The sequence below is a fragment of the Ahaetulla prasina genome, chromosome 8, assembly GCF_028640845.1.
Source record: "Ahaetulla prasina isolate Xishuangbanna chromosome 8, ASM2864084v1, whole genome shotgun sequence".
Lineage (NCBI taxonomy): Eukaryota > Metazoa > Chordata > Lepidosauria > Squamata > Colubridae > Ahaetulla > Ahaetulla prasina.
The window spans coordinates 35036843-35062155 of NC_080546.1; the positions used below are offsets into that span (position 1 = coordinate 35036843).

Here is a 25313-nt window from a genome sequence, read left to right on the forward strand (position 1 = left end):
CTGCAGATGCAGCTGTCGGGGGTGAATCATTGGCCCCGATGGAGAAGGTACGCAACTTGGGCGTGCTCCTGGATGGTCGGTTGTCCTTTGAAGACCATTTGGCGACCGTCTCCAGGAGAGCATTTTATCAGGTTCGCCTGATCCACCAGTTGCGTCCCTTCCTGGACCGGGATGCCTTATGCACAGTCACTCATGCTCTCGTTACCTCTCGCCTGGACTACTGCAATGCTCTCTACATGGGGCTCCCCTTGAAGAGCACCCGGAGACTTCAGCTAGTTCAGAATGCGGCTGCGCGGGTTATTGAGGGAGCGTCTCGGAGCTCCCACATAACACCTATCCTGCGCAGACTGCACTGGCTACCTGTTGTTTTCCGGGTGCGCTTCAAGGTATTGGTTACCACCTTTAAAGCGCTCCATGGCTTAGGACCGGGCTATCTACGGGACCGTCTACTGCCGGCTTCTATCTCCCATCGCCTGCACGCTCCCACAGAGAGGGACTCCTCAGGGTGCCGTCAGCCAAACAGTGTCGACTGGCGGCCCCCAGGGGGAGGGCCTTCTCTGTGGGAGCTCCGACCCTGTGGAACGAACTTCCCCTCGGACTTCGACAATTACCTGACCTTAGGACCTTTTGCTGCGAACTTAAAACTTATTTATTTCGTATGGCTGGACTAGCCTGATTTTTATTTTTATTGGATGGGTTTTTAAAATTTTGTGATTTTATGGGAGAGTACGTTTTTTAACATTTTGGGCATTTAAATTAGTTTTTTAAGGGATGTTTTTAATTATTGTGTGTATTTATATTTTATCTGCCTGTTCACCGCCCTGAGTCCTTCGGGAGAAGGGCGGTATACAAATTAAAATATTATTATTATTATTATTATTATTATTATTATAAATAAAGGTAACAGAGAATTAGGTTCACATGCAAATCATTCAAGTGATCGATGTATTTTTTTTTACAGTTGGTTCTACGGTTTCTTGCAAATATTTTTTTTTAAAAAAAAACATTTTTGGTAATGTCTTAAAAGAGAAGAAACTATTTTTGTGCAGTTCTGCAAATTGGCAAGCACACTGAAACTGCCATCAGTGATTTTCAACACTGGCCGCCTTCTGAATAAACTGCAGCTGCAGCGTATGAGTGCTTACAGGCTCGGTGCCTGCTGAGCATAAAGCTGTAATGAAAGATCAAATGTGGCGATCAGGGTAGAGAGGGTTACGAGACCTGGCAGATTCCAGAGGACAGCAAAGAGAAACCTACAGAATTAGCACCTGTTGGATAACCTTATTAGGCCTGTGCAAACAAATTCTTCTCTCTGCAAGGTTTTGATGTGGCTCATTGCCCAACTCATTGCCCGGCAGAAGGAGAATTGGTTCCTCAGGTTGGAAAGTCTCATTAGGGAAGAAGAAAGGGAACCAGAGACTAACCAGTATGGAGCTGCTTATATGCCCATAGCTGAGCTGGAAGGCTTATTATGGGTGCTTCACAGTCCTTCACAGATTTGACTATATCAGCAAAATCGTGCTGTGATCAAAAACTGATACTGTATCAGGAAAGGAATCTTGCATGACTTTCATGAGATGCATGTAAGCTTGAAAAAAATAAGTACAAAGAAGCTAAGAAAACCAATAAATGTGCAGAGACCATATTTCCCAGTAAAAGATGGAACAGTAAGAAGACACAATTCAGTTTTACCCAGATGGAAAAAAGTGACTGCAGGCTAATTGGATGAAACAAGTTCAGGATAGAAGTGTGAATATTATATTGGGCAAACTTCAAATTGAATTGGAGAAATGTTGTTCCACTTATATAGAACTTGTGAATTTATTTGGCTTCCTGCCTAGTTTGGATTAAGCCTACAGAAGTTAAAATTCTCCTGGGTACGGATGTTGTTGTTCTTGTGAGAGGTTAGTCAGCAAATTCTTCAAATTTCTATCCCTCAGAACTGAAAGAATAGGAAGAACCAGAAGATAAAGCAGATGGATGGCATAATTCTAAAACTACACTTACTGTTTTAAAATAAGCACCCGATGAAGACTTTTCAAATCTTATTATATTTTCCACCTTTTTCCTGCACTTTTAATTTCTACAGTGTATCCCTGATTGAAAATATTTTTTAATATACTTGGTTAAGACTTATGGCTTCTCTTTGAAGAAAATGATTTTGTAAGAGAAATGTCTTTTTTTGTAATTTCAGCTTTGAATTTTCTGCAAGAAAAAAAAAAGAATAAGATATAAGCAGTCAGAATAAAGCAAATATAGTAATCAATTTAGTGTGACCTAGTAAAATGCCAAAGAATGTATAAACTTTTTAGTTCTAAGGCAATATATTTTTTGAAAAGAAGAAATGAGGAAACATAAAATTTAGGTTTTATAATTTCTTAATAATTTCTTTCTGTATTTGGCATTATGGCAAGCCAATGAAAAGCCGTTGCCATTTTTTGCCATTGTATTATTTTAATGAAACATAAAAATTATGATTGCAAGTAAAATCAAACTATATTTGTCTTTTATTTTTAAAGAATATGATTGTGATATATTGTTCTGTAAATTCAAATATCAGTAAAATAATTTTAGGTGATTACATTTATATTGTTTTTCAAACTGAAGACCAAAACCTTGATATAGGATGCAATGAGAGAAACTAGGCCAGACAGGCTCAAGTGGCCTTTATGCCCTCGAGGGTTTCACAGTCATACAAAGGCCAGGAGCGACACACAAATAATTTAGCTACAGTAGAGGTCCTTTCCCTACAATGCCACATTTTTGGTCCCCAAAATGTACCCATAGTGAATAGAACGGAAAACTTGAGTCAGTTTATTGGAGCCAGGAAATGGATACAATTTATTTTTGAAAGCTTTTTCAAAAAAGCTCAAAAAAGTTTCAAAAAAGTTTGGCTACGCTCATTTTCAGATTGCAACTTTTGACCTGGTACACAGAATCTAAGGTGGCTCTCAAAGAAATTCATTTTATTTTTATACAACTTGACTGACTGACTTTCTGTCTTATCTATCTATCTATCTATCTATCTATCTATCTATCTATCCATCCATCCATCCATCCATCCATCCATCCATCCATCCATCTATCTATCCATCCATCCATCTATTTTATATGCCTCCTATGTCAGCAAAGGTGACATTATCACCACCCTCTTCCAACAGACCTCAAGTCATCCAGGGGAAGTTGTGCATGTTTGACTTAAATTTAGAAATGCAAATGCTAAGCATATGGGAGTCTAATAAAGTTGGCTGGACTAGCCTGATTTTTATTTTTATTGGATGGGTTTTAAAATTTTGTGATTTTATGGGGGAATACGTTTTTAACATTTTGGGCATTTAAATTAGTTTTTTAAGGGATGTTTTTAATTATTGTGTGTAGTTATATTTTATCTGCCTGTTCACCGCCCTGAGTCCTTCGGGAGAAGGGCGGTATACAAATTAAAATATTATTATTATTATTATTATTATTATTATAAAAAAAGGTAACAGAGAATTAGGTTCACATGCAAATCATTCAAGTGATCGATGTATTTTTTTACAGTTGGTTCTACGGTTTCTTGCAAATATTTTTTAAAAAAAACATTTGGTAATGTCTTAAAGAGAAGAAACTATTTTGTGCAGTTCTGCAAATTGGCAAGCACACTGAAACTGCCATCAGTGATTTTCAACACTGGCCGCCTTCTGAATAAACTGCAGCTGCAGCGTATGAGTGCTTACAGGCTCGGTGCCTGCTGAGCATAAAGCTGTAATGAAAGATCAAATGTGGCGATCAGGGTAGAGAGGGTTACGAGACCTGGCAGATTCCAGAGGACAGCAAAGAGAAACCTACAGAATTAGCACCTGTTGGATAACCTTATTAGGCCTGTGCAAACAAATTCTTCTCTCTGCAAGGTTTTGATGTGGCTCATTGCCCAACTCATTGCCCGGCAGAAGGAGAATTGGTTCCTCAGGTTGGAAAGTCTCATTAGGGAAGAAGAAAGGGAACCAGAGACTAACCAGTATGGAGCTGCTTATATGCCCATAGCTGAGCTGGAAGGCTTATTATGGGTGCTTCACAGTCCTTCACAGATTTGACTATATCAGCAAAATCGTGCTGTGATCAAAAACTGATACTGTATCAGGAAAGGAATCTTGCATGACTTTCATGAGATGCATGTAAGCTTGAAAAAAATAAGTACAAAGAAGCTAAGAAAACCAATAAATGTGCAGAGACCATATTTCCCAGTAAAAGATGGAACAGTAAGAAGACACAATTCAGTTTTACCCAGATGGAAAAAAGTGACTGCAGGCTAATTGGATGAAACAAGTTCAGGATAGAAGTGTGAATATTATATTGGGCAAACTTCAAATTGAATTGGAGAAATGTTGTTCCACTTATATAGAACTTGTGAATTTATTTGGCTTCCTGCCTAGTTTGGATTAAGCCTACAGAAGTTAAAATTCTCCTGGGTACGGATGTTGTTGTTCTTGTGAGAGGTTAGTCAGCAAATTCTTCAAATTTCTATCCCTCAGAACTGAAAGAATAGGAAGAACCAGAAGATAAAGCAGATGGATGGCATAATTCTAAAACTACACTTACTGTTTTAAAATAAGCACCCGATGAAGACTTTTCAAATCTTATTATATTTTCCACCTTTTTCCTGCACTTTTAATTTCTACAGTGTATCCCTGATTGAAAATATTTTTTAATATACTTGGTTAAGACTTATGGCTTCTCTTTGAAGAAAATGATTTTGTAAGAGAAATGTCTTTTTTTGTAATTTCAGCTTTGAATTTTCTGCAAGAAAAAAAAAAGAATAAGATATAAGCAGTCAGAATAAAGCAAATATAGTAATCAATTTAGTGTGACCTAGTAAAATGCCAAAGAATGTATAAACTTTTTAGTTCTAAGGCAATATATTTTTTGAAAAGAAGAAATGAGGAAACATAAAATTTAGGTTTTATAATTTCTTAATAATTTCTTTCTGTATTTGGCATTATGGCAAGCCAATGAAAAGCCGTTGCCATTTTTTGCCATTGTATTATTTTAATGAAACATAAAAATTATGATTGCAAGTAAAATCAAACTATATTTGTCTTTTATTTTTAAAGAATATGATTGTGATATATTGTTCTGTAAATTCAAATATCAGTAAAATAATTTTAGGTGATTACATTTATATTGTTTTTCAAACTGAAGACCAAAACCTTGATATAGGATGCAATGAGAGAAACTAGGCCAGACAGGCTCAAGTGGCCTTTATGCCCTCGAGGGTTTCACAGTCATACAAAGGCCAGGAGCGACACACAAATAATTTAGCTACAGTAGAGGTCCTTTCCCTACAATGCCACATTTTTGGTCCCCAAAATGTACCCATAGTGAATAGAACGGAAAACTTGAGTCAGTTTATTGGAGCCAGGAAATGGATACAATTTATTTTTGAAAGCTTTTTCAAAAAAGCTCAAAAAAGTTTCAAAAAAGTTTGGCTACGCTCATTTTCAGATTGCAACTTTTGACCTGGTACACAGAATCTAAGGTGGCTCTCAAAGAAATTCATTTTATTTTTATACAACTTGACTGACTGACTTTCTGTCTTATCTATCTATCTATCTATCTATCTATCTATCTATCTATCTATCTATCTATCCATCCATCCATCCATCCATCCATCCATCCATCCATCCATCTATCTATCCATCCATCCATCTATTTTATATGCCTCCTATGTCAGCAAAGGTGACATTATCACCACCCTCTTCCAACAGACCTCAAGTCATCCAGGGGAAGTTGTGCATGTTTGACTTAAATTTAGAAATGCAAATGCTAAGCATATGGGAGTCTAATAAAGTTGGCAAAGCTGAATTAAAATTGAAAACAAGAATGTCTCTAAAAATAAATGTTAGCAAGCATTCGGTGGAAGAGATATTAAATTTTTGTCACATTTTTTCCTAGAAAGAGTTCTGGCTTTACACCAGCAGACACAGTGGCTATTATTTTCTGTTCCACACACAAATCTCTAACCTTAGGTAAGTCTTTATTTTCAACAATACAGTCTGGCTACATTGCTCCTTCATGGACTTTGTTATAAAACTGCTTATGTATACTATTATTATTGACTCAGAAATCTGGTGAGATATATATAAATCTGGTGAGACCATATATAAATATATAGCATTAATATTAGTATAATTTCTGCAATTGAAAACAAGAATGTCTCTAAAAATAAATGTTAGCAAGCATTCGTGGAAGAGATATTAAATTTTTGTCACATTTTTTCCTAGAAAGAGTTCTGGCTTTACACCAGCAGACACAGTGGCTATTATTTTCTGTTCCACACACAAATCTCTAACCTTAGGTAAGTCTTTATTTTCAACAATACAGTCTGGCTACATTGCTCCTTCATGGACTTTGTTATAAAACTGCTTATGTATACTATTATTATTGACTCAGAAATCTGGTGAGACCATATATAAATATATAGCATTAATATTAGTATAATTTCTGCAATTGAAAACAAGAATGTCTCTAAAAATAAATGTTAGCAAGCATTCGTGGAAGAGATATTAAATTTTGTCACATTTTTCCTAGAAAGAGTTCTGGCTTTACACCAGCAGACACAGTGGCTATTATTTTCTGTTCCACACACAAATCTCTAACCTTAGGTAAGTCTTTATTTTCAACAATACAGTCTGGCTACATTGCTCCTTCATGGACTTTGTTATAAAACTGCTTATGTATACTATTATTATTGACTCAGTAATCTGGTGAGATATATATAAATATATAGCATTAATATTAGTATAATTTCTGCAATTGAAAACAAGAATGTCTCTAAAAATAAATGTTAGCAAGCATTCGGTGGAAGAGATATTAAATTTTTGTCACATTTTTTCCTAGAAAGAGTTCTGGCTTTACACCAGCAGACACAGTGGCTATTATTTTCTGTTCCACACACAAATCTCTAACCTTAGGTAAGTCTTTATTTTCAACAATACAGTCTGGCTACATTGCTCCTTCATGGACTTTGTTATAAAACTGCTTATGTATACTATTATTATTGACTCTGAAATCTGGTGAGACCATATATAAATATATAGCATTAATATTAGTATAATTTCTGCAATGTGTGAATGTAGGTTTTCTAAGATTTCATATCATAGTAAAATGCCAGAAAAGTGCAGGAAGAATTGCATACATGCTGCCTTCTTCCCTTTTCCCAAAAAATCTGATCTTGAATAAAGCCAAAGGCTACCAAGCAAGAAAACCATTTTTTGGTGGTGGCTGACATTATAATGAAGTTTTCGTGTGGAGTCAAAAAATTTTCTTGAATAATAGAAGTACATCTGTAATCTGATCGGAAGATTTCCTCCCAGTGAAATTAGGACTTTTGATGCCGTCTTTCTTTTATATTGAGATACTCCATTATAATTTACCTAAGCAGGTTTGGGGAGATGCAAGCAAGATCCCATTTAATACCTGTGTCTGAATATTTAAGGTCCTCTGTGAACTTCAGGGCTTTCTTTTAAGTTCTCTGTGAAGAGGTTTTTATCTGCCTTCAAAACTCTACCATCACTAAGCAAACAAGAGCACTTAGGGGCTTCCTGCCACAAAAGCTCTTTCACTTGGAATTTAAACTGATTTTTAACATTCTGGCATGTGAAAGCTCCGCAGGGTGCCATGTTTCAGTTCCCTGGGGATTGTAGCACAGCGCCAGCAAAGGAGGAGGAAAAATGACAGCTTTGAAGCTTTAGAAGTGGTAATAAGAGAAGCATGAGAAGGCTCTTGTAAGGCAGTTCTCTTTCCCTGTATTAAAACCAATGAATTCCCATATGCAAAATGCTCAAGAGGCCATCTGCCACTTCCTCAGCTTGGATCCATGGAAAAGTTCTTGCTTCATACGGAGACAAACACTGTTCCCTCCCATATGTTGGTAGATTTGGGGGGGGGGAAGGTGAGGTAGTATTTTATTTGTACTTTATAGCTATGTAAGCTCAGGACACAAAGGACTGAATGCGTTCGAACCAAGAATTGTTTCTACCCTTCTCCTTTTTCATACTTAACCTTTACAGAAGTTCTTACCATTGTTCAATCTTCTTCAACTTGCTGCCTACCATACTGGGGTATAAAGGTTTGGGACTTCAGTTCCCAGAATTCCCAGACAACTCTGGAATTGAATTCTGAAACTGTCTGGAGAATATCAAGTTCACAGGAAACTATTATATTTAATCTATTTATTCCATTTTGATTGATACCATTAACAGAAATAGTCTATGGATTTTATGAGGTTGCCTAACTGCTGCCTGTGATGTCACTTTTATTTGTTATTTAATTTTATTACACAATTAGAGATATAAGCGCTAATAAGTGAAGATAAATGTTGTACCACTCCTGAGATTCCCCCAGGCTTATTTATTCTCATTTTGCTTTGCTTTCCACTTTTTGTAACATACAGTACATGCACCTTACATGCAATACATGAAATACAGGCATTTGATTCATGGCTTTTATTAGTGTATTTGCCATTGATTGATTGGTTCTTGATATTAGAACTTCTTCTATTGATTGATTGCAGATGAAGTGACTATTTGACCTTTAATTATAAGCTTGGCTATTGGGAATGACATTGAGCTATGGTTTCACATAATCTGACTGGAAAGTCCAACATGATGTTATTCCCTAGAGTTAATTTGGAAGAAGAAAGGAGGCCTAGAAGAAGAAGTGCCATAACAATCAGGTCGGCTCTTCTAAAATAATACTGGAGTAGTCCTGTCCCTTTGAATGAGTTAGCAACATGCATTATAGAGGCCATAAATAGTAATAGCATCTGGCGGACTTTGTCTGGGTTGGAAAACTAAATGGAGTTGGGACTGGCTAGTCTTTAAATAGGAGACTGTCAGCTACATTGAGCAGTCAAAGCTGCATCCTGGATGAAGGTAATTGGGCTTGTTGTTAAGAATACTATCTGAACATGAAACTATCAAGTCAAGCTCAACTTAAAGGAGGCTTTTATTATAAAGAACAAATAGTGCCTGCTTCAAATTGTCAATTCACAAATAATATAGGAAATTCAGCAGAAATTAAGGGAGATTTAGCCCTGTTTGTAAACCCAGATATGTTATGATCAGAAAAATATTATTAAATTATCAAAGAATCATATATTTGCAGGAAGTTAAATTTTGGGCCATTTTTGAACAATTTCTGTTTGGCCAGGAGAGTTTCCCCTTATCCTCTGCCCCTTGTTTCCTTCCTATCTGCTTGGAAGCAATGCCAAATCTTCACACTTATTTTGGGATGTGCCAGGCAGGATCAGCACCGCCAGTGGTTTCCATTTCTTTAGCAAAGACATCAGTACAATCATGGGGGAGGTGGTGGTTGCCATTGGATTTCTAAATATACTGTTTTATTTATTTAACACACACATTCACTCTGTTACAGTCTGCCTATCTACTTAAACTATTAAAATGGATTTTAAGCCTGTTTTAAATGCTGATAGCTCTCAGTAACCATGGCATCAGTTTGGACGATAGAGCAATTTAAAATGTGTGTCATAAATGAACGTGTGATAAATGTATGTACAAGTGTTTCCTAGCTTATAATAGGTATTTAAATTCAGTATTTAAATTGTCAGCAAGAACTTTTATAACCTATTGCTTTAATCTCCCAAACATTAATTAAATAATAATCCAGTGTCAGTATTGTGCACAATGTCCTAATTTAAAAATAATTTATACACAATTTTACCCTTTGTGCCATCACTCTGCTAAATACCTAAGTCCCAAGTTACTGTCTTATGTCTAAGGATATTTTTTTTTTAATTTGCATTTATATCCCGCCCTTCTCCGAAGACTCAGGGCGGCTTACACTATGTTAAGCAATAGTCTTCATCCATTTGTATATTATATACAAAGTGAACTTTTATTGCCCCCAACAATCTGGGTCCTCATTTTACCTACCTTATAAAGGATGGAAGGCTGAGTCAACCTTGGGCCTGGTGGGACTTGAACCTGCAGTAATTGCAGGCAGCTGTGTTAATAACAGACTGTCTTAGCAGTCTGAGCCACCAGAGGCCCATTTACCCATGTAGCATGGCCGTATTATTATTATCCTTCTCATCTTCTCTACTACCCACTCTTATTGGTATCATTGTTACGATTATATTACTATGTTGTTTGTGTGTACATTGAACGATTATGCACTGGAGACAAATTCCTTGTGTGTCCAATCATATTTGCTCAATGAAGAATATTCCCTTCCCTTCCCTTCTCTTTTCTTTTCTTCTCTTCTCTTCTTTCTATTCCATTCCATACCTTTTCCCCCCTTTTCCTTTTCCTTTCTAGTCTGAATATGGCAGCTCTTTTTTTAAAAAAATTAGAAAGTGGTACAAAAATAATTTTGTCTCTTTCTCTTCTATGTTGCTCAGTAGCTATGCTAACTACATTCTGGAGTGCAAATTTGTATTACAATCCTCCCTTTCCTTGCTCTTTCCCTAAAAAGAAGGAAAGCTGTGGCTCATTTCAGATATATATTTATATGAAGACTGACCTGAGTGTGCAATCAATTCAAACTATAGCTTTGGATAATATCATTAATAACACAAGTGTGGTAGCAAACTGTTGAAAAGGGATATTCCTCAGTCGGCTGTAATTATCCAAAATATGACAGGGTAGAATGTTCAGACTCTGTACAATTGGCTGCAGTATTAAAGACTGGTTCATGCTTCCTTTCAGATAACAACTTGTCCCTTGAGAAATGGTTTTATCTTTAGTTTGAGTGCTTTTATCTTGGATTAATTTCTAGCTACTGCAATAGCAATGATCTACATTCATTGAATAGACTGAGGAGCAATTTCAGAGTCAACAAAATCCATTTCACAAGAGGCTGAATATTTATATAATTACACAGAATGAAATATAAGATACAATAATAATTTCATCTAAAATATAATATTTCGAAATTAAACCTTTTTATTTTGGCAGGAAAGTGAAAAATGAGGCGTTTTCTAGAATTTTTCACTTTGTCCTCTGCTGGTAGCAAATTTTGAATTAATAGTTAGAAAACCTGCCTGCAGTAGTACTAAAATGTGCATCAGAAGACAACAATTGTTTACTATGTTGAGCTAGAGTCTCACCCAAGAGATCATATTCACTTGAAGTTTACATTTCTCCATTTCAGTCTGCAAAAAAGGATCGATAAATATCCATTGTCATTTCAGAGTTGCAGCTGTCCAATTATTTATTTGGTAACAATTCTTTCTAAACGTGTACTTAATTGAATCAGACACTAAAAACCACATTGCAGATTTCCAGTGACAGCAAGTTCATACTTCTTTATAAATATATATCTTTAAAAATCCTATATCTAGATGTAAAATGATAATGACACAGGAGATCTTTTTGTCTTCTTTCCTGTAGAAAACAAAGTTGATTTATCATTTTTAAAATGCCTTATATATAATAGTTTGTTGGCAGGTTCCCATGGAGAAATCCCATTTTTTTTTGTGACTTGAAATTCTTTTATCTTAAGTTTTTGCAGAGTACAGTGATCTGTGCACTGCCTCGATAACATCATATCTATTAACTGCCCAAATAGAATTAAGGGGCCACCCCATTTTTGCCTAGTTTCTTTTCAGTGGGCATAATTCAGTGTGGAATTTGAAACAATCTCTTTTTGCTCATTTTGAGCTAAAATCCGTATGCTACTACGCCTCAGGAAATTAACCACGTAACATTCCCGGTACTTACAGAATAATGAAAAATAGATTAAAAGTGTAGGTAAAAAATACAGATCCATTTATAAACTGTTGCAGGAAACATCAAGGAACCACTGCACCTGTGGCAACATAGTTTTTAGGGATTTTAAAGCATCTAGATCATGGGTGTCAAACTCACGTCATCACGTCGATGTCATGTGATGTATGGTGACTTTCCATTCGCTAAACTGGGTATGGGCGTGGCCAGCGTGTGACTCATCTGGCCCATGGGCCGCGAGTTTGACAGCTGATCTAGAATTAATGTAGGCCTCCAGCTCCAGACAGCTATTTTTTCAGCTCAAGATGCACATCCTCATGAAAGATCATCTCACTTCATTCAGGTCTGTACGAGCATTCCAAATGTACAATAAAGGTGTACATTTTTACCCAGGTATTTTGCATTCCCAAATCATACCCATATGTTTTGTTCTTTTCTTTTTTCAAAAAAAGTGTATTCAATAACAAGTGACAATATAGTGGTAACCTCTGTATTAAGCGTAATACATAAAATTTTATTATATAACAATGTATTATTCAGTTGCTTATTAATGGCACATTCAACTTTAGATGTAAACTTTTAAAAACCTTATGCTTATCAAGATTTAACATTTTAGAAATCATAGTTATTATTGACATAAATGTCTTTGTTCTTATTTTTACGTAAACATCAGCATAATGCTAATCTCCCGTCAACACTCTATCAACACTGCTGTACCTAAATAATACAATCTATTTTATAATAGCATAGTGAAACAATTTAAGAAAGGAAAAAAAATACTAAAATAGATCATAGAGTTTTCTCCAGCTGGGTAATGTTTAGGCCAGATTTAGCATAGTCAGTCATACTGATTGGTGATTCTGAGAACGGTAATCCCAACACAACAAAATCTCTTGAGTTGGGAAAAGTTGCCACAATATTATAAAATGTTAAAATGTTCTAGAGTTCAACCTCTAGTGATGTCACTGACATCATACAGTTTTCCTGACAACAGTAAGAAAGGATATTTCTCAACTTTTATCATTTTATCTATAGTTCTGGTATTCCCAAAGAATCTTCCATTTGAATCCTAAGTAAAACTGAGCCTGTTAGCTTCAGCATGCTGCCACCAACTGAATTTAGTACTAAAGTTCCATTTTGTTTTTCTAAAAAGTATTTCTGTATGATTCATGTTCTAATTCCTTGAACATGTACTAATTGTACTACATTACAGAGACCTATAGTAGTGTTTTTGAATTTAAGGCAAATATCTTTAAATGTTGGTATCAAATGTTTCATAACAAATATTAGGAAAGTTTATTCAGGTTATTTGTTAAACTTCAGTCCCAGATTATACAAATTCATGGAAAGGAAGCAGAATACTGTACACCCAACTTATATTTTACATTATACCTAAAACAACACTTAAATCTACCAGCAGCGCTACTTTTTTACCAACTGGGTGTCAATTTTGTGAAAACTTGAGCAGTGTAAATTACTGACTGCTTGACTGAGTGACCGAATGACTTTGTTAGTTAGTTAGTTAGTTTATTAAACTTCTATGCCAGCCATCTCACCAAGGCAACTCTAGGTGGCCGTGTAAATACCATATAAAGCATTAAAACAATAAGGAGCATACATTTAAAATTCAATTAAAATTCAGTTGACGAAGATGGAGAAGAAGGGAGCAAAGTGCCCTTTGAATCCTCCATTCTTAGGAAAAACAACTTTGGATAATGTGCTTTCTCTTTGTTTTCCCTGAGTTCTCTGACAGACTTGCAGATAAATGGAGATTCAAAGTTATTGTTGCAGAATTTCCCTATAGGCAAGAGACATAAGCCTCCACACAGAAATTTTGAAAATAAGCCCTTCAAAACTGCTTTTTTTTAGAGAGCTTGCTTTCTTTACTACTAGTTATTACGCAAAAGGGAAAAACAGATTTCTTTCTGTCTCTTTTTTCAAGATTTATTGTGTGTGAGACTGAATCATCTCCTTCCCTGACAAAGACTTTTCTGAAAGAAATAGCTTTGAATCCCAGATTAACTGCTTTGCCTTCATAATATCTTCACCCTGTGGCCTTTCACAGAATTATGTATAATACAGAAATGTGCATTTGGCGTACTGCTGGGCTCTTTCTATTAATATATTGAACTTTCCCTCTTTTTAATGTCTAAAAAAATATTTATGTCATTATCACTACGTATGTTGTATTGGTGGCTGGTGTCAGCAGGGAAAAATAAAATATGAAGGCACAAGATGTGGAATGAATTTCACCATAGAGAAAGTGAATGTTGCTGACGTTTCCAGAAGATGATTCTTGTTTTCCTTGTCTTCCTTATTACTTACCATGCATTATGTGTTTTATTTTATTGTAAGGTAAATCTTTTGCTTTTATGACAAACGTTACTGTTTAGCTTATATTGCTTTCATAACGAAAAGAAAGCATTCAAACAAAAATTGTTTGCATATGTTTGTCTAGTAATCTGTGACCTAAACAATCTTAGCTGCCCTAGATTTCTCATAAATGCTTATTCCAATCTAGCATTGTTTATACTGAATTGATGAATGGGTTACCTTACATGTATCATCCATCATGTGGCTTCAAGTTAATTTCATGCAGCCCTCAACATAATATCGACTTTTTCCCCTCCTCCTTCCCCAAAATACAAGACACTAGTGAGAGACTTCTGGTGTCCTCTGCCTTCAGTGCATTTCTGCTACCTGAGGGGGAAAAACAAGTGACTGTCAGAGACAAAAATCAAGGACTGTCCAAGGATACTTACTGTGACCCAGCCTGCTTCAGCTGAGCCCACTAGGCAGACTGCCAGCTACCCCTGAGGAAATGCAGTTCTCTCTAGGAAGAAATGTTGGTCGTCTTTGCTTTAAGGCTACTATCAAATGACAAATATTCTTTCAAGTCATCTCTTAATAAGCTTTGAAATGCTCTCATAAATGTTCTACTATAGACTAGTATAATGCAAAGAAACTTTTGGAATTTTTTAATGTTTCATCTTAAAATACCCAAACTAAAATGAGATTATTCTGATTGTTTACAAATACAGTCATTTTTAAACTCCCACACAGTTCAGCACCTCCAGATATTCTTTGATGCCTATTTGTCATCACTTTGATTCAAATGTTTGCAAGCACATACATATTTTGCTTGAAACTATTTCAATACAGGTGTAACATGTTAATTTGTAATATATAAAAGGCCCTATAATTCATACCCAATCAGTATAACAGCAACAAAAGGATTCACTCTATATCTAATAGATATGCTACTATGACAATTACTTCAATGGGAAATAAGCCAATTACCGTATATACTCGAGTATAAGCCGAGTTTTTCAGCACGTTTTTTGTGCTGAAAACGTCCTCGGCTTATACTCGAGTCCCCAGTTTACCCCAGTTTTGGGGTAAAATTGGGGACCTCGGCTTATACTCGAGGGTTTTTTTTCGTTTTTCACATTATACCGGCCGGTAGCGAACTTGGCGGGCTTTTGCTTTAGCGGGAAGCCCTGCCGGTGCAGTGAGAGGCGGGCGGGAGCCGCCAGCCTTCTCGGCCGAGGGAGGGAGGGTTTCGCCGACCGGTAGGTGCCTCATTTCCCACCCTCGGCTTATACTCGAGTCCCCAGTTTACCCCAGTTTTTGGGGTAAAATTGGGGACCTCGGCTTATACTCGGATCGGCTTATATTCGAGTATATACGGTAATTATTTTCAGAGATGCTTTAAAATCCCTAAATGAGTAAATGCCACTGATTCTTACAGGCCTTTCATTGCTTATGCTTCCAGCTCCTTAGAGTGTCCAAAATAAAAATATCTATTTTAGGAAAGTGCTCTATTCCCATAAGAATTAGTGCATTGTGTTTTTTTTACCAAATGGTAAAATAATAGGCAGACATTTCTGTTTCTTTCCTTTTGTAAATATTTATTTTGTTTCACTGTACCAGTGCTGCCTATCTATAAACATAATGAAGTACTGTATTCTTACATGATGTAGAATGGCACAATTGATCAAGGCACTGCATATTTTTTGCCTTTTAAATTAGGAATTTGGTTCTCTGCATTGGATGCCAATGCAGCATATTGTAGTTCCACATTCAGAAAATGTCAAAATAAGATGAAGTGATCACCAAATGGCTCCTTTTCCCTTGCCCTTTGTTGTATATACAGATGGGTTGAACAGGCAACCCAGAGCCTACTAGCAAATTTAGGCCTATCTTTGCATTTGCAGCTGAAATTTCACCCAGAGATTGCACCTCTGGAATTCAGCTGCAAAATGCTGGTTTTTGGCATCAATTTTGTTTCTTTGTTTGTGCATCTGACAAAATAAGAACTGAAACAAATGTGTTAAGCCTCTGCTAGGCTTAATATTTGTATAGCATTAACACTCCCATGCCCTGTGCAGTTTTTGATGCTTTTATACACTCACACACACATATACACACACACACACACACACATAGCTGCTTTAAACCATTGAAAGGTTTGTGCACCATAAAACAGTGTGGTTGCAAGCTTTTAGTACTTATTGCCTGACAGTAATATCAAACTGAGAAGTCAAATCAAATTAGACTGTGTTTTAACTTTTCCTTTGACAGATCTCTTCAGTGGTGTATCCTTCATTACAGCCATATATAAAATAGACACATTTCATCGCTAGTAGCTTGGGTTAAGGCCTGTTTACATGGAATTTTGTTTTGTGAAAAGAATATGTTAAAAGTGCTCTTTAGTGAGGTTGTCTTTCTTTTATGTTTAGGAGATAAGCCTTTTTATGGGCAGAAAAGTCCGTTTTCTGTGGGTTTTGGATTTTTTTTTTTTACCACGTAAGCTTTTTGTCTTTTGTTAAATATCCCAACCTGGTGCCATAATTCCAAGGATCCCTAGCCAGACTGCTAATGGACATAATGGAGTCAATATAGTTGTCATATTGGGAACAGTGGTGGGTTTCAAATTTTTTTACTACCGGTTCTGTGGGTGTGGCTTGGTGGGCATGGTATTGCTTGGTGGGCGTGGCAAGGGAAAGATACTGTAAAATCTCCATTGCCACCCCACTCCAGGGGAAGGTTACTGCAAAATCCCCATTTCCTCCTGATCAGCTGGGACTTGGGAGGCAGGGAATAGATGGGGGCAGGGCCAGTCAGAGTTTTTACTACCAGTTCTCCGAACTACTCAAAATTTCCGCTACCGGTTCTCCAGAATTGGTCAGAACCTGCTGAAACCAACCTCTGATTGGGAAGACTACCCCAGTGCATCCATGTTCAAGTAGCTAATTCCTCTAAAGCAGGGGTATCAAACTCAAGGCCCGGGGGATGGATCCGGCCCACCGAGTACTTAAATCTGGCCCACAAGGCTGCCCTGGAAACAGTGAAGGACTGGCCCATGGTGCCTCTGCCAGCGAAAATGGAGCTCGGGAGGGCTATGTTTTCACTGGCAAGGGTTACAGGAGGCCACTGCAGCCAAAAATGGAGCTCGGGAGCCTGTTGTCAGGCCTGGAAACCATATTAGACTTTAGGTTTCCAGATGCTGCCACATTTTTCCCCTGAGGGGAAGAAGGGGGGCTGAGGGGTATGGTAACATTCTTCAGACGGTCAAGGTCGGAGGGGGTTCACATCTGCAGGAAGAGTGGCAAGAAGATATTCGAATGGACTGGGAGAACGTGGGACCATGTGACCATCAAAGGGGTCAGGGGGGTGGGACTCTTGGGGTTTGTATAACTGGGGAAAAGAATCCGGAACTTCAGTTTTGGAATTGCACTCATCGTGTGCCAGTCTCCTCATGCTAGTAAAGAACTCTGGAAAAAAAATGTCTCTGAGTTTCTTTTACGCAGAAGAGGTATTTCTGGAACCTTGACATTTGTTTTCTCTGGCAGAGCACTCGGGCCACTACAGGTGCCCCTGACATGAGTGATGTCGAGCTGGCCATGCCCAGCCCAGCATCGCCCATTCCGGCCTCCTGAGGTCAAACAATCTTGATGTGGCCTTCAATGAAATCGAGTTTGACACCCCTGCTCTAAAGCTTTACCTAGAATGTTTAAGTAAAATATATACTGAAAATATATGAAGGTGATTTGGAGTGTAATTCAGTAGTAAAAGGGTGAATTGCTTTGACATGACTACTGATGAAATAGAACTCCAACTATTAGAATAAATAAGAATTGGGCCAAATAATAATTTCATTTTGCATGATGAATTTTCTGTATTTCAGTTTCTACTCTGAGGAAATTATAGAAATTAAGGTACATAAAATAAAAATATCAAAATAGAGAATGGACGTAGGGAAGTGAGAATGTAAACTTCAGTTCTTCGTGTTTCATCTTTGTTATCATGGGTCTGGGATAAAATAAATCCTTGGATCCTTGTTGCTCTTACATGGATTTCCTGCTTGGGAGATGACAGTTGAAAGCTCTATGCTGCAATGTCAAAATCTGTTGAGTAATTTTAGACAAATGTGTCATGTGTAACATGGAAATAGGATATGCTGTACATTAGGGATTTCCCAAGTGATTGGATCAGGTAGTAATGTGCTGAGATGATGCTCTTTATCTATCCTTGGTTATACTTGTACACAGTGAGGACTTTTTTTTTGTATAAATTACATTAGTCAGAAAGAAAACCATTTACACTATGTGTCTCCTTACGTCTCTCAAACAATGCATGGTATTAAAGAGGCATTTTTATTAATGATTTATAAACATTCTTCAGCATGTCAGTTTTAAAATTCCTGTAAAATTGTAAATGCATGTAGAGTGCCATAAAGTCAAATGCTATCTCCTGAAGCCTGCTTGGGTCCTGTCAACCATGGTGACACAGACGCAGCACCTGAAGCATTAACGCTGATTTGTTCATTTCTGTAGCTTCAAGGAGAGCAAGATAGAATTTGCCAGTTTGTTTTTACAATTATAGCTTTAAAATGGTGTGAAGTTCAGCATGCTATTTTCATGGAGGGTAGCGATTGCAAAAGAAACGGTTGTGAAAAAAAACAAGAAAACAGATGGCTATATGTGAAAGTATGTGGGGTATCAGCATAGGAGACACATACTTACTGATTTTCTACTGGGTTGAACTGAAGCCATGTATGCTCTAAAAAAGAACATCTTTTTGTGCCAAAGGGTGCAATCTTTTCCAGTCATTTCTTTTTTGTAGATTTCTTAAATAGTTTCATTTAGTTATTTTTTTACAGTAGGCCATAAGTAGCACTAGGCAAAGACTTGCACCCTTGTGTAAGCACATTAAAGCAATAGAGGACTTCTTTGCTTTCATTTTGTGATAGGTTCTGCGTTGTCTTTAAAATTCTTGTGTTGCTCTGAGATGAATTTGTGTGTATGTCAGTTTTATAGCTGCAAGAAAGTGATACTAAATATAATTGAAACCCTGCAGCCCCAAGTTCTATAAATTTACATGTAAATGTATCCTGACATTAAACATCAATAGGACACAAGAACATGGATGGGTAAAGTGCAAGAAACCAACCCAACCAAAACCATAGATTTTTACTGTTCTAAATATTCCCTAAACCAGGAATGTCAAACTCAAGGCCTATGGGCCGGATCCTCCCTCAGGGTGCTTAAATCTGGCCTGCAGGGCTGCCCTGGAAACAGTGAAGGACTGGCCCGCTGTGCCTCTTCCAGTGAAAATGGACTCCTGAGCTCTGTTTTCGGCTGCAACAATCTCTTGCAACCCTCTGCTCCATTTTTACTGGCAGAGGGCTGCAGGAGGCTGTCGCTGCCGAAAACAGAGCTTGAGAGCCTGTTTTTGCTGACAGAGCGCTCAGGCCACCACAGGTGCAGACACACATGATGTTGAGCTGGCCATGACCACCCCAATCCTCTGAGGTCAAACACAACCCTGATGCGGCCCTCAATGAAATCGAGTTTGACCCCCCTGCCCTAAATTCACTCTCCACTTAACAAAAAGCATGTGCATGATGCATCCAAATGCCAAAAAATCTATCCAGATCTACAAAGTAATTGTCAATGCAAAAAATAGTTGCATTGATATTTGCAACTTAAAACATTACTAGGGTCTGAAGTAATTTGGTCCATAGTAGTAATTCAGCCTGGGAAGATTGAGCCCAGAATGGCTTGGATTGGGGTGGGTCCTTGTCTAACGATCTGTGGAATTTGGCAGTAGGGAATGCCAAGATTGCTGTCACCAAGCTTTATGTGCTTTATGACCAATTTACTTAGTGGCAGGAATTTATTTATTTATTTATTATTTATTTATTCAATTTTTATACCGCCCTTCTCCCGAAGGACTCAGGGCGGTGTACAGCCAAGATAAAAACAAACAGTACAAAATATACAATTTAAAATACTAATTAAAAAACTTATTATAAAAATGGCCATATATAACTAAAAACCCCATTAAAATTAATAATAAATTTAAAACCAATAAAAATAAAACTTAGATAAAATTTAGGCCAGTCCTAGTTGTGGATCATGCAAAACGTCTCACTTTATGTGCAGCTAAGCCATTTAAACCAAATAAAATATCATAAGGCTATTTAAACCAAATAAATTGCATGGATGGGGCTCAACAGAAAAACTGCTGATCCATCACCATCTTGTCTCCACCCGTCATCCCACTTTATTGTATCATATAGCATTAGAACATGTTTAATTTCCCTAAATGGGAATTATTTCTTGTGGCATATGACTGCTGTTTTTTTAAAATATCACTTTTTCATATTTTCTCACATACTTATAGAATATTTCCAAATTCTATTTTACCTCAGTCATACAGTATCAAAGCACTACAAGAAGGCAACCTAGAGTTAAGCTCTTTTTAGAAAGGTCTTGCTAGCAGAGTAATTAAAGACTGTCAAAGCAGTTTTCCTATTCATTCAATGCCAGGCATAATTTAGGGGAATCTGAGCCTGTTTCTGCCCCAACCCTCTGAGCTTTCTTTCGCAACAGTCCTGTTTTTACCTTTGCTTTCCCATAATACAGAGTGACTCTGGATAGCTTACACCTAGCGTTAAAAGCATCAGATTAAAAGCGACTAACAGAGTTGGAAGGTCTTCTAGTCCAGGGGTCTCCAACCTTGGTCCCTTTAAGACTAGTGGACTTCAACTCCCAAAGCTGGCTGAGGAACTCTGGGAGTTGAAGTCCACAAGTCTTAAAGGGACCAAGGTTGGAGACCCCTGTTTTAGTCCATCCCAGTGCTCAATCAGGAAACCCTACACCACTTCAGACAAATGGTTGTCCAACCTCTTCTCAAAAGCCTCCAATGTTAGAGCCCCCAAAACTTCTGGAGGCAAGTTGTTCCATTGATTAATTGTTCTAAGTATTAGGAAATTTCTCTTTAGTTTTAGGTTGATTCTCTCCTAGATGAGTTTCCATCCATTGCTCCTTGTCCTGCCCTTCAGGTTCTTTGGAGAATAGGTTGACTCCCACTTCTTTGTGGTAGCCCCTGAGATATTAGAACACTGTTATCATGTCACCCCTAATCCTTCTTTTCACTAGATCCAATTCTTGCAACCTATTCTTTTCACAATACCCAATCCTTACAACCCTTCTTCATATGTTTTAACCTCCAGTTCCCCAATCATCTTTGTTGCTTTTCTCTGCACTCTTTCTAGAGTGCAGAATTAAAAGCAGACAAAACCAGAAGAATGCATGAAAGACACACTGGAAAAGAAAACTCAAATATATTCCCACCAAAATCTATTGTATGATCATTATATAATCTGTTATATTAATGTATGGTAACAATAAAGCGTGACTATAATACAGTATACATTGCTATATTTAATTACCGGTATATGTTGTATTATAATTCAATGATCTTTTAATGTATTCCTTTATTTTTGTACCTTTTGTTGTTATAAATGAGGTTTTTTTTCTTTTCTTTTTTTCAAATTTGAGCAAAATGTTTTAAAAGTTAAATACATTCCTACAATTCTTAGCTCAGAAAAATCATCAAAGGATTCTTAATTTTAGTTATATTTCCACCCACAGGTATACCAATGCTGAAGATAGTATTTGAAGGCTACAAGCATCTATCCTTAATTTCAGTCCCATTACTTATATATCATCCCGCCCAGATCCTCCTTGGCAGCATTTTGGTACCAACAATAAAATCTTGGATGATTTCTAGACAAAAGGTAAGAAATCATGACCCCATGCAAAGTTCACTATTGGGAATAAAGAAGAGAAACAATTATTGAAAACTATGATTTACCACTACCTTATTAATGCTGGAATAAAATGTCCAAAAAGAGCAGTCTTAATGCTGTGAAATAAATCTGAAACAGAACAAAGATTTTATTACAGCTTTGGAACACAATTGAGGGTACTTCTAAGCAACATGTTGGATTGCTCAAATTTTCAGAATAGACTTTTGTCTTGTAGCTGAGGACAGATTTAAAATATTTCCATCTTTGCTAAATAGTACAGAAGTGGGTATTAAGAGATGAAATGAGATCACCAGGAGGCTGGAGGCAAACAGCAGTTATTAAAACATACAATCAGTCAGCAGAGACACTTTAGATTCTGCTCTGCTGGAGAGAAGATGACCAACATAACTCTTCTAAACTATATTTACAGTAGGATATTCTAGATCAGGGTCTCCAACCTTGGCAACGTTACAACTTGTGGACTTCAACTCCCAGAATTCCTTAGCCCTCATGCGTTGGCTGAGGAATTCTGGAAGTTGAAGTCCACAAGTCGTAACATTGCCAAGGTTGGAGATACCTATTCTAGATTGCTCTGAGAAAATACTAGACTAGCCAGGAAGAAAAAACAAGTGTACTAAACACAGATGCACATTATCAATTGTACACATTGAAAAAGTAAATAAATAAAGAGGGATTCAAAATATATTTATCAATTTATTATTTATGTACTTATTATATATATAATATTGTATTTTATATGTGTGTGTGTGTGTATGTGTATGAGAGGGGCTCTTTTCCCCTGTTTCTCTGCATAATTTACAGTAAGCACTATTATAGTTGGATGAGTTTGGGTTAAGATTTCATACAGATTTTTTTAAAAAACAGTTACAGTTGATTTTGATGTATCTAAAAATGGTGTCCTGCTTTTCAAATAAATATAGGATCATGTTTTGATGCTTATTTCCTTAATTTCATTTTGGTATGTCTCTCAAGCAGAAAGCTATACTTTCAGTGAAATCCTTAATAAGGCCAGCATGTGATTTCTTCTTGAAATTTAACTGTTTAACAGAATTTAACTATTTGAAGCTTCACCGACAAGTTTTCTATTTGAAAAACGGTGTCACAGGATGTGCTATGTATCGAAACAAAGATCTTGCTTTCTCAATATGTTATGATTTTTTTTACTTCCATGATAGAATACACTTAATCTTGTAATCATATTTGGGAAAGAAAAATCATACTTTCTGTAGGGTCAGCACACCTTGGATCCCTTGTGCTCTAATATCTTGTTTTCTTCTGGAGGGAAACAATATTTTTTTTCCCTCAAAAAAGTTCCTATAAAAATGAGGATGTCACTCTAAGTAAATGTTACCAGCTCTTATTATTTAGATTATAGTAGATGCCTTATTTCATTTGTTATTTGTATAAATGCCTAAAATGGTAAGATAAACAAAAGAATGTCATGTAACTCAGCGTAATAGGAAAAAAGAAATTGTTACACCAAGTTGTGATACTATGAAGTTATGATGTGACCTTTGAAACAAAACTACAAGCTTTGACTTGTAGCAATCTGAGTGTTACATAAATTTCTGCTTGACATTATTTCAGTAAAAGACGAGAAAACTACTAATACTCCAAGGAATTATTTTGTAACTTGAGGCTAGAGCCTTGTATCTCTTGCCATTGCTAGTGCCCAGGGAATATTCCAACAGTTAATAGTAATTATTTTGAAGATATGTCCTATTGTTGTTTAATTGTGATTTTAAGAAGGCAACAAATTGACCTTTGGTTTGATGTTTTGCAGGCAATGAAATTAACAAGGCAGCCCAAAGTACCAGTGAAAGTATAATGGAACAGCCCTCGTGAATGTATATATGTCCTATTTTGTACATACAGAGAGACAATGCAAAAGATGATCCTATATGAATGTTGCCTCAGCACTTACTTTATTTTTATACCTACAAATATATTTAAAATACCTACTGAAGTGCCTTAAAATACTTTTGACAAAAGCATTGATTCCAAATCAGTTGACTGGTTATTATAAGAGGTTGCACTCAGAATTTGCATTCATTCACTTTTATTTCTCTTCCTGACCAAATCATCCTATTTAAACTTTAAAGCTTCCATGATCACTTCTCAGTGGCACATCTCAATCCACCTTTTCTGTAAGCTTTATTGCAGTGAATGAAGACCAAACTGGACCTATCCGTTGTTCTAATTATTCATGAACTTTTTATATGTTTTCTCGGGCACTGTCTTCTTCTAATTCCTTGAAGATGATTTCTGAAGATTTAAGTGAGAAATGAACTTGATTTTTGATGATTCTGTCACGTCCTTATTTTGACATGCCTTTTTTCTTCCAAATTTGTGTATATTTAGCAAGGGACCAGCCGTTGGAGAGAAACTGAGAAGCATAAATTATTTGGATTTGTTGAGACAATTCTCAATAATTCCTTCCTTCAAAGTTAATGGCTTCTCAAGATAATTCAGATTCATTTTTATGGTGCTGTAGCATTTATATCTTAAATGAACTGTGAACTTCCTCAAAGGCAAGGCGATAAGGAAACACCAGTGATTTACAAGCACAGCTGGATGAGTGTTTTTATTATCATTGCTATAGTTTACTAAAAACAGATTATCTTTTTCCCTTGTGCAGGACATCCCACCGAATAGTGACAGAAAAATACTAATAATGCAGCGGTCACTTTATTGCCACTTACAAGCTTTTCAGTGCTATATTTGTTCGATATCCCATGAGCAGCATACAAAAACTAATGAGGTTGGAAGACTGCCACCTCAAGCTAGCAAAAATACATATATTCCATAGAAATTTAAGCAGCATTGGAATGCATATATCTAGTTAACCTGACAATCAGAGTTTAAAGGTGATTTTTTTTAAAAAAATAGTAACTTTTTAGCAGGGATGTTGATTAATATCCACATCTGGATAAAAAGAAAGGGAAGAAAAAACAATATATATTTAATAATATAATCAACAGGACACTTAAAGATATTGGCCTTCAGATCTCAAATTTAGAGACAACATTATTTCCACAGCGGTGTGGGAATCATATGACTCTATAAATAATGTATGCGTTTCTAGTGCTTTCACAGCCCTGTTTTTCTTGACATGTACAGGGAAGCCTTCTTATCCAAGAGCACATTTATGCATTTTCCTCTGCATAACATTCCGTGAAGGAAAATGCTGGTTTTAAACATAGATATAGTACTTGTGTGCATTATAGTAGAAAAATAGAACAGCCTCTTGAAGACTGGCACATATCATATATGCTGTTCTAATTCCAGATTTAAACTATTGGAGACATGCCTACTACTTCTGTCTCAACATGCTGGGATTAATTGTCCTTTCCAAGTAATTTTATCTGATGCCAAGCTGAAATGTTTGATGTTGGAAACAATTTTTATCAAAAAGCTTACTCGCTAGTGTCCAGTTGGCCATTTTTCTGAAATAAGCGGTTGTT

General features: G+C 36.5%; 1 protein-coding gene across 18 annotated transcripts in view; it reads left to right on the top strand.

Moving 5' to 3' along the window:
* SLC10A7 (solute carrier family 10 member 7) overlaps nucleotides 1-24724 on the top strand; it is a 166853-nt gene extending 142129 nt beyond the window's left edge. For 6 of the 18 annotated variants that reach the window (XR_009156250.1, XM_058192557.1, XM_058192561.1 and 3 more), the window contains 3 exons: nucleotides 6877-6950; nucleotides 21671-21816; nucleotides 23633-24724. Coding sequence is in view for 16 of the 18 variants with exons in the window: in XM_058192557.1 (XP_058048540.1) it covers nucleotides 6877-6950; nucleotides 21671-21816; nucleotides 23633-23677 (265 nt within the window). In the remaining 2 variants the exon portion in view is untranslated. Of the gene's footprint in view, nucleotides 1-5931; nucleotides 6102-6260; nucleotides 6335-6876; nucleotides 6951-21670; nucleotides 21817-23632 lie in introns of those variants that run through there. The other 12 variants (XR_009156251.1, XM_058192558.1, XM_058192577.1 and 9 more) reach the window with 10 other exon arrangements.
* Nucleotides 24725-25313: the final 589 nt, after the last annotated feature.